This window comes from Empidonax traillii, unplaced genomic scaffold (genome assembly GCF_003031625.1).
Source record: "Empidonax traillii isolate 1590-97213 ecotype Southwest subspecies unplaced genomic scaffold, ASM303162v1 scaffold602:size389650, whole genome shotgun sequence".
Lineage (NCBI taxonomy): Eukaryota > Metazoa > Chordata > Aves > Passeriformes > Tyrannidae > Empidonax > Empidonax traillii.
In genome coordinates this window covers 170,719-188,393 of record NW_020955795.1, presented here as the reverse complement: position 1 = coordinate 188,393, position 17,675 = coordinate 170,719, and the positions used below count along the sequence as shown (strand labels likewise).

The 17,675-nt window shown below is 42.5% G+C and overlaps 1 protein-coding gene across 1 annotated transcript; it reads left to right on the top strand.

Annotated features, from left to right (window-relative positions):
* Positions 1-6,671: 6,671 nt before the first annotated feature.
* Positions 6,672-17,035, top strand: LOC114064998 (b(0,+)-type amino acid transporter 1-like). The gene is made up of 6 exons (XM_027898544.1): positions 6,672-7,445; positions 8,954-9,087; positions 12,333-12,462; positions 14,692-14,816; positions 15,251-15,338; positions 16,417-17,035. The coding sequence occupies exons 1-6, from the start codon at positions 6,702-6,704 to the stop codon at positions 16,648-16,650; spliced, it is 1,455 nt and encodes a 484-aa protein (XP_027754345.1). The 5' UTR covers positions 6,672-6,701; the 3' UTR covers positions 16,651-17,035.
* Positions 17,036-17,675: the final 640 nt, after the last annotated feature.

Below are 17,675 nucleotides of genomic sequence, written 5' to 3'. Positions count from 1 at the left end.
CACGAGACCACACCCCTCAGTCTGCAGCTTGCTTTGCCTACTGGCTTGAGCTGGTTCCAGATGGAATTCCAGCTCAGCTGGAAAACTTCATCCCTCGTAATACATCCTTTTAGTAGATTGCAAATCAGGAAGTGTATATGTGTAAATAAGAGTGCCTTTCCACTAGTTTTGTCTAAGGGCTAAGAATTAGAAGACAACATCTGTAGATGCATCCAATTTTCATCCAAGAGAACAGTATTACTTCAGAGTGATTCCTGTACATTCCTGTGTTCCTTGTTATTACGTCATGCTGACTGCATCACTGACCAGGGCAATTAGGGAGCTATGATCTAGGACTAGAAAGAGTCCTCCAAGCCTTTAAACACAGTTCTTTTCTTCCTATAATCTCAGATGAAAATTTACCAAATGGAGTTAAAACCTAGTCCCTATCTCCCACACCTACTTCCCCTGGAAGGCCAGGAAAAGATGTGTAATTAATTTATTAATTTCGTTCTTCATTTTATTCATATCTATTTATAGCTTTAACCAAAGCATACAGATGGGAGTAATCATAATCTCAACACATTACTATCTTCTCAAGATTATTAGTTTTTCTATTGGTAAAATTGTGCAAGATGAAGCATTATCTGGAAAACACGTTTGTTGCAACTTCACAGAGCACCAGCCAGAGATGTAAAAGAGTGTCATAACTCATTTGACTTTTCCAGGCAAACATTATTTTTCCTTTAGGTTTGGCAAAGTCTGAGATTATAATTAAACAGTGTTAAAGTTAATCCCTCCTCCTAGCTCTTTGAGAAGCTAGGCAGTAACTGGCACGGAGTCGGGCTGAGCCCCCTTGTCCCCGGCTAAGCTTATCCCAGGAGATCAACTTCACAGTGCTGTAAGTATGGCCCAGACCCCGTCGCACAGCTTACAGCTACTCCACAAACAAAATGTGTTGGGCAGGCAGGGGCAAAGCCTGCCCTCACGCTGGCCCTGACTCCGTGCTGAAACACATCCCACTGCTGTGTGGGGGAAGAGCAGTGGAAGAGTGATCTGCCCCGTGTGTGTTGACAGCAGCAGTGCCGGGCAGGGATAAGCCACCCAGCCCCACCCTGCACTCCCGACTGTGGCCCAGGGAAAGCAAAGAGGCAGAGGCAGCCCACAAAACTTTCACGAGCTGCTGCAAGCAATGCTAGCCTATTTTCCTTCCTGGCTGTTGTTCTCCCTGTGCTTTTCCTGGTCCCATAGTAGTAGAGCAGGTCCTCTGCTCTGCGAGACTAACAAAGCTGGATACTTCCTCCACTTTTCATAGAATCAGAGAATCAGCCGGGTTGGAAAGGACCTCTGAGATCAAGTCCAACCCTTTTGGGAATAAGAAGAAAAAAAGAGGTGGGCAAACAGCCCTTTGGTCTTTGGGGTTATCAGGAGGAAGACACTGCTGTGGCAGCAATGGTGCAGGCTGGGCAAGGGAGCTGCCTTCTGTAGGCCCTGAATGTCACTTCTGGTCCAGAGTTTCATTAAAAATAAGGATCACTTCTGGTGAAATTTTTTAGGCATTGAGTTTAGTACCTGCAGTTACTATGGCCCCCATTCACCTAAGAAAAATTGGAATTATTTGGGTCAATGTTATTATGATGTTTCTGACAAGAATTGTACAGAGGAGACTATTTTATTATAGAATGCTACCTAACATAGAAAATAAATGAATATAGATTTATAGGTTAAGCCCTAAGCGTGTGTTGAAAAAAATTGTTTTAAGAATAATAAAACCATATAGTGTTAGTGAAGGTATTGCTATGCATCTGTTCATATATGTAGGAATCCACTTCAGAGATTAAACAGAATTTTGGAGCTTCCGACCATCATAATTCCCACCAGCCCTTCTCTGTTCGTAAGCAGCAGGTCAAGCTGTAAGGAGGCTCATTTACCAGCTGCATCAGGAAGTTCTCTTCCACACACTCCAGGAATCTCCTTGACTGCCTCCTCTCTGCTGTGTTGAGTTTCCAGCAGACAATCTGGCAGGTTAAAATTTCCCACAAGAACAAGGGATGGCGATTGCAAAACGTCAGCCAGCCACTTATAGAATACTTCATCCACCTCTTCATCCTGGCTAGGGGGTCAATAACAGACTCCCACCAGGATATCTGCTTTGTTGGCCTTCCCCCTCATCCTCCCCTATAGGCACTCAGTCTTACCATCACTCTTCTTGGGGTCTATATAGTCAAAATACTCCCTAATGTACAGAACCACCCCACCACCTCTTTTTCCTCGTTCTTTTATTCCAGAGTACACCCAAACAGTGTGTAAGAGTGGAACTGTTGCTGCCCTCTGAGCAGCCCAGAGAATGTGCAGTATGACACTAGTAGCTTCCTCTTGAACACAGTAAGATAACTAAAAATACTCAGTGTCTAATTGGCAACATGTGATATACCAAATGCATTTTCATACAGAATATCTGTAAACCGAAAGCAAATCTTTCTAAGTTTAATAGTTGCAGAGCCAGAATATGCTATGCCCTTGCTGAGCAAGAGTGGGGAGCCTTGAGCTCAGGCTGTCTGCAGACCCAGACAGGGAACACTAACTCAGCTTATGGTAAATTATTGTTTTTCAGATTCACTCTCAATCCCCTGACCTCAGATCTGCTGTTAAAACATGATAGGGGAAGGCAGTTACTCCAAGTATAAACAAGCTCTGTTTTAGTGATGGTTCTTGTTGTGGAGCCTAAGGCTGTCCTACATCCTCAGAAATGTCATTCCCCCCACCATCCTACTCCCGGTAGCCCAAGCTGTTGTTTCTTTTTTTGCTAGCTGCAGCTCACGTTGGTATTTTTAAAATCCCAGCCAGAGCTTCTTTGCTGCACGACACGCCAGGGGTCCAGGTGGCCTTGAGGGCTACCATGACCTGCTGGCCCCTGGGCAAAACGTGAACAAAGCTGGTGGGTCCAGAGCATCTCCAGTGGGTGGAGGCCCAAAGCTGTGCTCTTTCAAGGCTCAGATGTGACAAGAGCCAGGATGCACTGGAGATGTAGAGCCTTAGAGTCAAACATGTGGGGCACCCCTTCCCCAGGCAGACACCTCTTGTTAAGTTCTCTTTCCTTTGTCTTCACATAGTGCATCTGAGGTGTTTTCTCTCTGCCCCAGTTTTTCTTCTGGGCTCAAGACATGTTTCCAAACTCTCCTTTCCTAGCGTTTATTTCCTCCCTGTTTTCAATCAGGCATCTCTACTTATACGGAAACACAAGCACCAAGATCTGCCTGCAATTGCAGTTCAAAGCCTGCAATATGGAGTTGAGGGTATTCAACTTGGATTTGTGGGTTTCCATGTTCTCGAGTAAAGAAGACCATCAAATCCACTTCTTATGTACTGAGTGATTCTCTAACCTTTAGTACCCCTCATACATCTGGGTGTTTGTTGTTTGGTTTGTGGTTTTTTTAATTTAAAAAGGAAGAAAATCTAGATCCCTGCACAATTTTATAAGTATAATATTGATGTCTACCTCTGAAGAAAGTTATGGGCAATGGTTTTGGCCACTCCACCCTGAGATTATGAGTTATTTTTTATCTCCATTCTGAGATTTGTAACTCTTTCCCAAGCATGGGACAGGGAAACTAAGTCCATAACTGTGTTCCAAATACCACTCCTGAGACCTAAAATTAAATATTGCAAAATATTTGCCTGCATGTTTTGCTTAGTTCTTACCACTGTCATTGGCCTTTACTTTAAATTATCCTTCTTTAGCCCTTGTAGTTACTGCTGAGATAAAAATAGCCTTAAGGACATTAAGGAGTGTTTTAATTCACGACTCTAGTCTATTTGTGTTACCCTAATATTGAAGAAATAATGCTAATTGTAGGGTATCTTTTTAATCAGGAAGGCAAGATACCAAAACCAAATCCAGACTGAGCCATGCCGCATTATTGCTTAGGACCAGTAGATGGCAACCACCCATTGCAGTGTCAAAGGTAAGTGAGAGTTAAGAGTTGTTCGGGTGGGGGATTTATTAGGTGACAGCTCGAGCAGCAAAGCTCTGCTGCTCTACTCAAAAAGAAAGCAGTACTGGTATTTTTCACTCCTTCTTAAACATGTCTTTTGGAAGGGAGCAGTAAGTTGCCCTTTTACATTGTAAGTTTTGACAAATTATAGTTGTGACAATCATATGGCTGCTCCTTTCTGCTCATATCAGTCAAAAATACCACAAGACAGTGGAAAAAAAATCCAAAGCAATCAGATTGCCTTAGCTTACTCAGGAATAGCCTTAAGTTCTTTCAACGATTAATTAGATTCATTATTACTTTTGGTGGAAGCAGTTAGAAGTGAGTAACAATGATCCTGGGATCAGAAACAGATTTTCTTTTAGGAACTGACTGAGGCTATTGTCATACCAGTTAATTAATTCTGGTTATATGAGTGGCCTTACAGAATGTTTTTTCACATGATCGAGTTTGAAGAAATTCTTTTTTTTTTTTTCCTACAACATTAGATAAAAAGTGATTCATTTCTAGGAGCAAGAACTGTAAAGGTCTGAAAAAATCCCATCCAAGAACCTTGTGTTTACACTTCAGAAAAGAAGTTCCTTCATTAAAACAGGAGAACAGTTATGGAAATGCATCTGTGACCTTACTAGAAAGGTACTTAGCTATCTGTAGTCATATTAAGTTTTCTTTTAGCATTGATTTAACCATATTTTGTGCATTTGTTTTCTGTAAGGATTGGTATACATAATACCTGTATGGATGCACGCAGAAGTAGAGTGTCTATAGTGCAGAAATAAATAAGACCTTTAGACCTCTGAAGGATTCCAGCATAGTCTAACACTGTCATTAGCAATTTTAAAAAGAATACACTACAAATAGCTAAACCAGCCAACAAGAAGAGCACTGTCACTTAGTAGAAGTAAACCAAAACACTCTGCATTACTGGCATGCCTCCTTCCAAGTTCTCAACCACTTGCAAACCATTAACTTGAAATGCATTCACTTGCACCCTTGCAGTACAAGGTGTATGTTTATTCTCAGAACTCACACTTTTGCTAAGAAGGCTTGAAAAACCTACTTGAGAGATAAAGCATAACCTTTTGCTCTTTTTAGAGCTACAGCTTGATCAGTTGTGAATTTCTATCAGTGACTTTGAAATGAGGAGAAAAACCAGCTGGGATCCATTCCTAGTGAATACCAATGATATGGCATTTAGAAATAGCTTTTAAAATCCTTTATGAAACCCACCAATCTCTTCTTGCTATTTCTTTAATCACATTATTTCCTTAATAACATTTATACTGTAAAAACCTCTATTCTTTAATGAGATTTGAGGGGGGTTTATGCTTTAAAGAACTTTAAGGCCTTCAACCTGGTGCTAAAATTTGAGCAACTTTATTTGCCTTAGCATGAGAAATTATGTGACCTGTGTATGTTGTTTTTCATGTGGACCCATGAGTTTTGTTAAGGGTTCAAGAGTTATCTTGGACTCTTCTTGCAGAGAACTGCAAAGCCAGTGAGATGATTTTTTTTTCAAGAAAGCCAAGGAAAGAGAAGTCTAAATGATTTAGAAGGAATATTTAGACAAACAATAAAAATACTGCTCTGTTTATAGTCATGCTTTTTTTAGTTCAGATGTTTGAGGAGGACAGATAGTTTTAAAGATTCAAGGTCTGTGGTTGCCATGAAGGGCAGAGGAAGGTCTCACTCCTGTTTTCTGGTACTTATCGCAACAGAAGTTTACAAGAGACCACCAAGGACAGTAACTCTCCAATAAAGTTTAGTTCAAAGGAATCCGTGTGGAAATTCCCTTCTGCTCAATACTTCATACACAGATCACAAAATGCCCCCTCGAGCACTGTAACAATAGTCAGATTTACAGCAGAACCCACCTCAAAGTCTGGAATTTTACATGTTAAATATCTAAGTAGGTGTCAGAGGCATCTCCAAAAGCTTGTGCTGTGTTCCTCTGAGGTGTGCAATGAAATGTGTATTTGATGAGCTGTGACAAGGAGTTCTGAAGATCGAGGTCTGGTAAGAGTGTGCACACCTCATGTATGATGGCAAAAAGGCCCTGGAAAAATGTAATTATAGCCTTTTCACTCTTCTCCTCATGCACTTTCGAAAAGTGGGAAGAGCCCAAGTTGCCCCCTACTTCTGTGCAGAAAAACAGACTCTGGACTGTTTTTCACAGAACATTTCTGTGTCTTTGGTTGAGACACTGGAAATGTTCCTCGTTGAGCAAAGCCATAGCCTGTTGGCTGGCAGACTTGTTTGTTTGATCATGTTATAGTGGAGAATGACAGTATGATTGAGCACTGAAGCAAGTGCTTGAACATTGACTTTTAAACAAAGAATGAAGTACAGATTTGCATGGGGACTTTGCTTACCTGATCCTTATTTCAGAGGCCATTTGAAGTGTAATTTGAAGGAGAGATAATCAGGGACACAGTCCAGTAAGGTGCTGAGTGATTCTGAGGTGGTGCTGGATGCTGTCTATTACCATTGCTTGCAGTGAGATTCAGAGATAATCAAACTTGGCAAGATCTGAACCATAATAAATTACCAAGATAAGATGGGTCATGAAAGAATGTGGAACACAGAAGATAAGTTTGTATTTCTTGAAAGCATTCAGCGTGACTTTTATAATTATTAACTAAACCTTAAAGCCTGAAATAGTCCTTATTCAAATGCCGTAGTCCTTTTTCATATTCTCTCCTAACAACATCTCCTCACATTTTCACAATGAGGGAAAGGAAGACAACAGATCCACCTCAGTCATCCACAGATCTGAGTGAAGGGAAGGAGAAGTTAAGACTGAAGCAAGAGGTCGGCCTGATTAGCGGAGTGTCATTAATTGCAGGCACAATGATAGGCTCGGGGATCTTTATGTCCCCTGAGTGGGTACTACATCATATGGGGAACCCTGCCAGCAGCCTGCTTATCTGGGCAGCATGCGGTCTTCTGGCCATGTTTGGAGCCTTGTCGTACGCTGAGCTTGGAACCATAATTAAAGAGTCTGGAGGAGAATATATTTACATTTTGAGGATTTTTGGTTCTTTTCCTGCTTTTCTTTTCGCCTACACTTCTGTCATCCTGGTGAGACCAGCTGGTTTGGCAGCTGTCTGTCTGAGCTTTGCTGAATACGCCGTTGCACCGTTCTACCCAGGATGTTCCTCTCCGCAGGTTGTCGTCAAATGCACAGCTGCTGCCTGCATCCTGCTTTTAACTATCATCAACTGTCTCAATGTGAGGCTGGCGACATCTGTTATGAACATTTTTACAGCTGCCAAACTCTTGGCTTTGTTGGTGATCGTGGTGGGTGGACTGGTGCTCCTTGCCAAGGGACAAACTGAGAGTTTTCAGAATGGTTTTCAGGGCACAAGTGTGGGTATTGGGGCAGTTGGAGTGGCATTTTACCAGGGACTCTGGTCCTATGATGGGTGGAACAACCTGAACTATGTAACTGAAGAACTCAAGAAGCCTGAGGTGAGTGAGTGAGATGGGTTTTATTTACTTAGTACTGCTATTAGTATTTTGATTCTATCTACGAATCTTTTAAGAGGGGTAATCAAGAGATTTACAGTGAGGATGGTGAGACACTGGCACCAGTTGCCCAGAGAAGCTGTGGATGCCCCATTCCTGGAAGTGCTTAAGGAGAGGTTGGATGGGGCTCTGAGCAACCTGGTGTAGTGGAAGGTGCCCTTGCTCATGGCACAACAGTTGGAGCTTGATAATTTTTAAGGTCCCTTTCAATCCAAACCATCCTGCGACTCTATGAAAGGCCTAAAATGCCCCACTGACTGGAAAAAAAACTATTAGGGAGCACTTGGATGCTTCAGGGATGAAGTTTTGTCTTAGTGTTTAGAGGATCTTACTGTAGACATATAGATTTATTCAGAAAAGCACTCACTACTATAATCCATAAAGGATCCTTAACACCACATAAAAGACTTGATCCATAATGTATGCATCAGAAAACAACTTTATGTCTCCCCATTGCATGGAGGGGCAACTTCAGAGCAAGCCAAGCCGCCTTACTGGAAAGAGAATATAACTTGTCTTTAAACATTTACTTTTTTGGAATTTGTTCAGTCCATGCTATAGGCGCTGAAGTAGCTCTGTGAGTGCAGAGTGCAGAGAATGTGCTTTCTACCAGTGCAGTACACAAGATCCTACAGATTAAATGAAAATGCAGTTAAATATTAACCTAAATGGCAGCAAAGATCCCAGGGCCACAGGGTTGTGAGCGCTAATAATCGGGCCCTTGCAGAGTGGAGGAAACAACATTAGGAATTGCTCTATCTTGTTCTACGGTGGGGTTGGGGAGTGCAAAAATTGATATTTTAGGTTCTTAGATGTATACAGTTGCTTTTTCCCAGTATTTTCAATTAGATAAGACAGTGTTTGTTGATTTTACTGAGCCTTAAAATGATTCTGTGGTGTTCTAAGATAGCATCCTGTCACTGAGAAAAATAAAATATTTCCGTCCTAAAGCAAATCTCCTTTGAGATTTTGAGATCAAAATCCAGATTTCATTTAAACTGCAGAGGAGTTAAATGTGATGCAACACACGCTGGAACTTCGTCCATGGCAGTATGATGTTCTTGGGAAGATGAAGCACAGAAGGACACATAATGCACTAATCAATATTAAAGTAATCAAAAAGTATGCAACAGACATCTTGGGCAGCTATGAGCCAAAATATTTTTAATAAAATTTGGTGGGTTCTGTTTGTTTGATTTATTTTGTTTGGTTGGTTATGGGCTTTTTTAGACTAACTTTGGAAATGTACAACCTTACAGCTTGACATCTTTGGGAGGCTGGTGTAAAAACTGCCATGTGAATCTGGATCTAAGTCTTGTTCTGTGGAAAAGCTTAGGGAGTGAAGGAATTTGAGTGAGAGATGTGGGTGGTGGCAAAAACAAAACAAGCAAAAAAAGCCCAGTGCAGGCATAAATGTGCTGCACCTAACACTGCTGTCATCCCTTTTCCAGGTGACCCTTCCCAGAGCTGTGATGATTGCCATTCCTTTGGTTACGTGCCTGTATTTGCTGGTGAACGTGAGCTACTTAGCAGCCATGACTCCCTCTGAACTGCTGTCTTCAGGAGCTGTGGCCGTCACTTGGGGGTGAGCTCTGCGTGTGGCAACACAACCGATGCGGCTCAGTGAAATACTGGTTCTCCCCTGAGTGTCAGGAGATTTAGGTCTATCCCCAGAGAAATGGTAGCCCTGCAATGGTCAGGCCAGGTTTATGAAGAGGCAAGATGACCAGAGGGCTGGAGCACCTCTCCAATGAAGACAGGCTGAGAGCTGGGGTTGTTCAGCCTGGAGAAGACAAGGCACTGGGGAGACCTTCTAGCACCTTCCAGTACCTACAGGGGCTACAAGAGAGCTGGAGAGTGACTTTTCACAAAGGCCTGTAGTGACTGGACAAGGGGAAGAGGCTTTAAGCTGACAGAGGGTAGATTTAGATTAGTTATTAGGAAGAAATTTTTTACTGTGAGGGTGATGATGAGATCCTGGAACAGGTTGCCCAAAGACAATGTGGATGCCCCATCCCTGAAAGTGTTCAAGGCCAGTTTGGATGGGGCTTTGTGCAACCTGGTCTAGTAGGAGGTGTTCCTACCCATGGCAGGGAGGTTGAAACTAGATGATCTGTTAGGCCCTTTCCAACCCAAACCATTCTACAAGTCTGTGATTCTATGGTTCTGTGAAGCAGGCTGCCCGTCCCAGCTATGTCACCTCCAGAGCAGTGTATGGCCTTCCCCCACCAAAGGCCAAGGCTGACCATCCCCATCTAGATATGGTCTCCAAGATGCATCAAGGCTGCCAAGATGGTACACCCCTTACTCCTCATTCCCTTTTATTCACACTGGAAACCCATGGCTCCCATCCAGCTTATGTTTCACCCTGTGGAAAGTATCCATAAAGAAGAGCTGAAGGGCATACCAGGAGCGTCTCCCCACAGGCACCAGGAATGCAGTGAGGCACATATCCAGATCTGGGGACTGAGAGATCCTCCACATTTTAGGTATTTCCATAGAAATGGAGAGAGCGATGTGCTGTTCTGCTGATGCAGAGGCAGTGGCTTGGGAGTGAGATAGGAGCCAAGTGGGTGAATCCTGTCCACTTGGCACCTGGAAATTCAAGCAGAGCAGAGTCTTTCAGTTCAGTTTCTCCATATGTGGGGAAATAGAAAATGGCACAGATCTCTACACCACCTTTGAGAAGTGTTATGCATGGGTTGGGTAATCTTTGGTAACTGTAACTTTAATGAGCTTATGCTTTGCCAGAGCTCCACAGAAACTGTATCTTCCATCAACCTGAAGTGTTTGGTGATATCAAACAGTCTGCATGCAAGACAAGGAATGTAGGAAGAGAAGGAAGGGACCATCATGAGAGATGCAGGCATCATCAGTGATCTTTCACCAGAACATCCAGCCTTAGTCTCCATATTTCCAAAGACACAGAATCTCTGATAGGCCTAAATGAGTTTTCTGGCAGAAATGATAACATGGTATATCCACAGATTATGTTGCTGTTCAACCTCTTCCTAACAAGTCAGCAGCAGCTGTGCTTCTGTGTGTGTTTCACAAGATTTCCAGCTTGAAGATCTGACTGGGCTTTTGCTGGATGTGTTCTCTAATAGTCTTTCATGTCATTATAAATAGGAGCTTTTAAAGATCTAGTGCTTTGTTTGAGCATGTTTCAAAGCCTCACTAAGCTGCAGTGGCATGAACTTTCACTGCACTTCCTTTCCCATCATTCCTGATTAACAAGTTATTTGTGAGCTTCCTCCTTTTTAGCACATCTCCTTTTCCTGCCTGATTAACCTTTTCACCCAAGAGCACAATTCAGGAAGAAATATTGATCTAGCAACCAGAAAGGGGGGAACTCAAAAGCCTGGAGGACAGGTAGGTAACCTGAGGCTGAGGAGGGGCTGATGGCCATGGCTCAAGCAAGAGATGCAGCTGTTCAGGCCATTAACAAAGCATTGGAGGAGTATAAAGAAGCCAGATTTGTCACATTTATATGCATTTATTCCCCATATAAGAAGAAAACTGCCAGAGAGAAACATTGCTCTGTGATGAGAGGAGCTCAGGAAACTCTCCACAGCATTTCTTTGATGGCAGTGATTTAACAGCAGGTCCCAGTTTGCTTTTAAGAAGCTGCTTGCAGTAGCCCCTGTACTTCATTTCCAGGGTCAAAACAGTAAAGCACCAACCTCATAAAGGCAAAGTACACAACTGCTAAAGATTTCATTATTAATTGTGTGATGTATGTTGTTTTCCCTTGATATCTTGTGGTTATGGAATTGCATGATTATAGGAGATGGCCAGATTCCATCATTTTGAAAAAGGGAAAAATTTTAGTTCTGTTTATAATTTTTTTGCTTAATAATTTGAAGCCTGAAGGAGCATAATCCAGATATTAAGTTTCTAAGCTACATTTTTTAAATTATTGTGGTAGATAAGCTCCTACCGTGATTTTGGAAAGCTGAAATCTTGATTTTTTCAACGTTTGAGAGAGGTGATACTAAAAAAGAGTGCCTATGGCTCAAAGGCATACAGTTCAATGGAAATATAAAGTGTTCTAAAAAACTTTTGAGTTTTGGATTTTTGCCAGTTAGATGAACATTGCGTTTGTTTGTGTATGTGTATATACATGTATGTGATAATTACCCCAAACACCAGCATTTATTACTCAATTAATACTCTTCATGCTGCTTCATTCCAGAAGACAATCTTCACTTTCAGGTGAGAAGATTATCATATCTTCCATATGTTTACCTTGAACTCTGTAACCCTGCTGCTTCTTCTGTTACAGAGAAAGCAAACCACAAATGTCTGAACATGTTGTAGAAACAAACTTCTGGAATTCAAACCATTGCTTTGGCTTAAGTCTGATTCACAGAGTAGCAGAAATAGGTACATATAGGATTAAAGGATTAAATTCTTATGCATATTGGGGAAGAGGTTATAATGCAGAATATTTCTTCTGGTGTGATAGGAACAGTGATTTCCAAGCTAATATTGTTGGCTGTGATAGCAGTATCTCCAGGCTTTTTGCCACAGCTTCAGTACATAAAAATGGGGGGTTTCATGTTGTGACAGCTTTGTACACCATTGCACTGTGAGCAGATGTATATATATACACACCAGACACGAAGAAAAGCTGTCTTCCCTGGACAAGACAAACTTATTAGTCACTAAATACTCTAGGGACTGGAAGAAGATTTTAAATCATTTAAAAAGACTTCAGAAAAAAAATTTAGAAAGTATAATTGAGGGAAGAGAACTGTCCGGTTCTACGGTGAATATTTGCTACATCTACATATTGTACCTTATGCTGTGAACTCTTTCCCACCTCAGGGACAAAGTCCTGGGCAGCTGGGCATGGCTCATCTCCCTGTCGGTGGCACTGTCCACATTTGGTTCATCAAACGGCACGTTCTTCAGCGGAGGCCGCGTGTGCTACATTGCTGCGAGGGAAGGCCACATGGTAAGCACAGAATGAAGGGGTCTGCCTTGCTCTGAGCAACTTTCCCTTCTTGAGACACTGAAGCAGAGAGAAAAATACTGTGTGTGTTCAGCTGTCAGAGTGATAGCTCTTCAGGGGTTCCTTGCTCAAAGACTTTAACCTCCCCCCATCTTTTTCAAATGTAATGCATATGTTGTCTCTGGGCTTTCTCCTCCAGTCAAGTACTTTCAGAAAGACACATTTTCACATCTAGCCTGAATTTTAAGTACAGCTTCAAAATGAAACACTGAAATCCTGCTGCATTGGAGAACTGGGCACAGGCTGGGGGTGGCCTATCCAATGTATTTGCCAGGAGAGGGAACCTGGCCATGCTTGTGTGTTGCAAGGCACCCTTGCTTGCACTTGGAAGGTAGCCCAGCACTGGCAAGCTGCTTTTGTATGCTATACTGACTACATTGGCTAGTCTCAGGGGTGTTTCAGCCTTCTTGTGGGTAGTCCAGCTCAGATGCAACACAGGATATCTGCTCTCCAAGCTTCATAGCAATTATGAGGTGACACCAAGCCTTACACCTCCCCTCTCGGGGGTTTATCATTGGTTTTGTTAGGTGGGGCCAAATCTGGTAGCCCAGCAGAGGTGAGGCTGCTGTGGCTCCCTCCTCCCTAGCCCAGCCAGTAAGTTCAGCATGTATTCCCAGCAGGCACACACACAAACACAGGTATAAAAACGATATATGTACACACATATATACACGTGTTTAGCTGTATATACACACACCCAGACAGCAGGGCACACAGACAGACACACAGCACTCACACAAACACTAACAGCACTGAGAGTCCCATCTTGTTCCCCTCTCTGACTGATCAGGGGTTCTGTTAGGGGGAAATATATATAGAAACATATGTACAATATGATCCCTCCAGCAGCTGGGCTCAGATATTCAGTCTACCCAGTAGCTGGCCTTGCATCCCAGTCTCCCAGTTGCTGATACCTGGGCATACAAGCCCCTGAGGTTGCTGCCCCATTCCAGCTGCTGATATGGACCCTCTCACTCACAGGTATAACACCTACAACTACCCACACACTTCTCCAAAAAGAGGAGAAGAAAGGAGTTGCATTTGTCCTCCTCTGTTTTGAGCAGGCATATTATGTTCCTCCTGGACTTCTCTGCTTCTTTGGTGCTTCCTACCCACATCACCTGGCATTTCTGCTCTCAGGTGTGAAGGCACTGTAATGTGTTGCACAGGGAAGCTGTGGATGCCCCATCCCTTGAAGGGCTCAAGGCCAGGCTGGATGGGGCTCTGAGCAACCTGGTCTAGTGGAAAGTGTCCCTGCCCATGGCAGGGGGGTTGGAATTAGATGGTCTTTAAGGTTCCTTCCAACCCAAACCATTCTATGGCTCTATGATTCCACACCAGCTCCACTCCTGGTTCATAGCAGGGAATCTTTTATGTATATGAATGACCAGGTTGGTGGAGATGACTGGACTGGTGGTTACTGGTTTCAGTGGTTACTGGTTTCGGCGGTTGCTGGTTCCACAGCTTCTCTCACTGAGGACAGTGCCTGCTGTATCATGGCAAGCTCTATGATAAGCAATTCACAGAAGGTCTGAATTGGACCACACCAGACTAAAAGCTGAATGCTTATGCCATTTCTCAGACACTCTGCTCTAACAGTTGTTGCATGATATTTTAGTTGGTAATTAAAACATAAATATATATATATAAAAGAAAACAGCCTTTCTCATTAAACTTTCCAATGAAACAAACAATAAAGATGCTACTAGTCCTCTCACTGTTCTGAAACAAAACCTCATTTAATTTGTAGTTAGTTACATAAATGTTTCAGGAGTAGTCCTTGTCTTATTTTCCAGTCATCCTAAGAGAAGTCAAGTCCCGGAGAGACATGGCAGGGGGCAGAAGAGTGGGACCGTGGACAAGGTCCTGATGAGGGCCAGGAAAGCTCTGATTTGACTCAGCCTTAGTCTGCCACATCAGTATTTTGAAAATCTCATTTTGCCTGCCAAAACTGAGCATATTTCATATGAAATCAGTGAGACACAATAAAAATACCCTCGAGGGAGGTTTCCTTGTTTACACTCCTTGGAGCTGAACTGCTTTTCTATGATGCTTATTTGCTGATTACAAGTAGCTCTGGCTGCGGGCAGAGCTCCCACCAGCGGCTGAGGGGATGAGTAAGGACCTCTGAGTACATGATATGATGATACACGGTTTTGCTTTGTCTTTCAGCCAGACATTCTGTCTATGGCTCATGTGCGACGCCTCACACCCTCCCCTGCACTGATGTTTACATCTGTGATGTCTTTAATAATGATAATATCAGGAAACTTCACCAGTATCGTGAACTTTTTCAGGTATGTGTGTGTAACATTTCTGCTTGCATCCCCTGTGCTCCTGGGTTTTATGTTGTTTTATAAGTATTTTCTTCCAGTATTTTTTTTTGAGCCTAGGCTGTTGCTTTCTAACCAATACTGGGGAGAGGAGGAGGAAAGAAAGAAAAGAAAGAGCCTGGGAACCAGCATTTTTGCAATACATCCATGCTTCTGTCACTGTAGATTTAACTGGATGTGATTCATCCTCATATTGAAATTAATCTGTAATATTCAGATAATTCTAAAGTTCTATTGTTTATGTTGCAAAGGAAATGAATGGAAGAACTACTAAATTTATATCAATATTCTCCTTTTCAACTGGAGGTATGAACATCTGGGATCTGCAAGGCAGGCCTGACATTCCTGCATGATCTCACCCCAAATGTAATGCTGTCTATTTTTGGTTTTTATTCCAGTTTTATAGCATGGCTTTTCTATGGCATGACTATTTCTGGGCTCCTGTATTTAAAAATCAAGAAACCAGAACTGCCAAGATCTTACAAGGTAAAGTAATAACATAAAACCCTCAACACCCGTTTTCCTATATTGCCTAAATAACTACGAAAACATGATGAGAAAAGAGTGAGCACTGGTTGCTTACAGATTTAATATGGATGTCCTTTTTTTTTTTTTTATTTTCAAGTTATGTCTCAGCAAAGTCACCAAGGGGGGTAAGGTAGTGTGGATATACAGGCATAAGTTAAGGCTGAATTCTCAGTTTTGAGAAGTTAATAGTGAACTGCCCCTCACTATGGAAAATATATCTACCATATCCTCTTTCTTTCCAAAGTTTAAAGAGATAAATGAAGGATGATTTTGACGACAATGCAATCACCTGCTTATGCTCTCAGACCCTGGTCACACTCCTCAGAGGGTAGCCCAGGTGTAGGAATCTTGCAGAGGAAAAAATAACTCATCTAGAATGCCCCAAGTCCTTTGAGATGGCCAGGGGGCAGGTTTGTTCCCCATAAAACAGAGGAAGGAGATCAGGAGTTTCTGATGCCCTGAGCGGGCTGAGCTGCAGTGCTTCCTCAGTGACTGAGGGAAGTATCTTCACAGAAAAGATCTCAAGAACAGAGGATCCGTGAGACCATGAATGAAAGCAGTGACTTTTCCCTGAGTTGAAAGAACATCCTGATTACCATGGGGTTCCTCCAGGAACCAGAGGACAGGCCAGTTTATATTTAGAGGAAAGATTTCCTTGGTTTGAAAGTAGTAATTTTTATTAGCATTTTGACAAAAGTGTTAGAATACAATGGGTAGGGAGCAGAGTAGAGCATCCCACTAAGTTAGATGAATCCAACAGGATTTTTCTCCATGCTCTCACAAGTAACTGTGAACATTTCCTTTGGCCTGTAACAGTGCTCTCGTGTTGGACAAAAAGCACAAAAATAAAAAATGGAAAATCTCAGTTTGAACATTCAGTTTTTCGCCTTGTTGTGAAATCATTTTTTCTTGTGTGCATTTACTAGACTTTGAGGGAGGGTGGCTTCAAATTCAAGTTTAAATGCTTTCTGACAAGGCTTACAGAAATTGCCTCTGAGTTACGTGAGTCTGTACACCAATTGTTTTGCTTTCACAGGTACCAATTATCATTCCCATAATTGTGCTGATGGCAGCTGTGTACCTGGTGTTAGCTCCCATCATTGATCAACCCCAAATGGAGATCCTCTACATCATCGCCTTCATTTTCAGTGGCATCATTCTTTATTTCCCACTGGTTCGCTTCAAGTACCACCCTCGCTTTTTGCAGACCGTCACCTTACACCTCCAGTTGTTCCTGGAAGTTGCCCCGACCACTAAGGACACAAACTGACATAACATGCTCCAGTCACATGGAGGATGCTGCCTGCACCTCATGTTTTATCCCGGCACCTTGGTTTTCAAGGCTCAGGAAATATTCTTCTGTAAAGAGGAATGAGTAGAATGAACGTGACACTAAATTGTCCAGCTGAGATGGACTAGAGCTGACTCCCCAGGTTTCCTCTAAATTCTGGGGATGTGTTTTTCTCCTTTTCATGTATTTTCCATCCCAAGAGAATGGAAAATTTTTCCTGTTCATGGAAATCTCAGATCTTATATTTCAAGCTAAAAGGCAACAAAAGGCAGACAATGAAATACTATTCCTACAGCAGGCTGGGCCCCTAAGCCTTTCCTGGCAATGCTTTTAATCACTTCCACCTAGTTCTGCCCACTGTGACCACATAGCTTCTCAAATCGATAAAACATGGGCTCAGCATGGTCACAACAAAAAACCCACCCTTTTTCACTCAGGTATTTGCTCTGAGAAGGCCTTGCTTCTTCCAGTCCCAGGTGCACAGTCACAGCAGCCCTTTCTCTGTCCCAAATCATCCTACATCTGTAGAAAAACCTCTGAGGTGAGACAGAAAGTACTTGGCTTGAATTGTTCAGGCTGAACTTAAGGAAAATTTCTTCACCACGAGAGCGGTGTAACCTTGGAGCAGTGTGCATAAAGGTGGTGAGATCTCAGTTCTCTTATATTTTCCACCACAGGCACCTCCATGAAATTCTTTGATTCTAAAGGCACAGCATGAAAGTCACGGGCTGTGCTCTCACCCACGCCTAACACACTGACGTCTCTGTTGTTTCTCATTACCCTGATGCTCAACTGTTTTTCTCCTGTTCTAGGGGGGAGATATTATATGCTGTTTTCTTCCAATTTGTCCAGATTGTTTCAGGATAAGACCTGTCCTGTCATAGACTAAAACTAGGAGTTAGTCCCTAAAATGCCTTGTTATATCTTAAAGTACTGAAAGTTATTCAGGTCAACTTCCTGTCAGCATTCTTCTACAGATGTGTGCCTAGCTGCTACTGTGATCC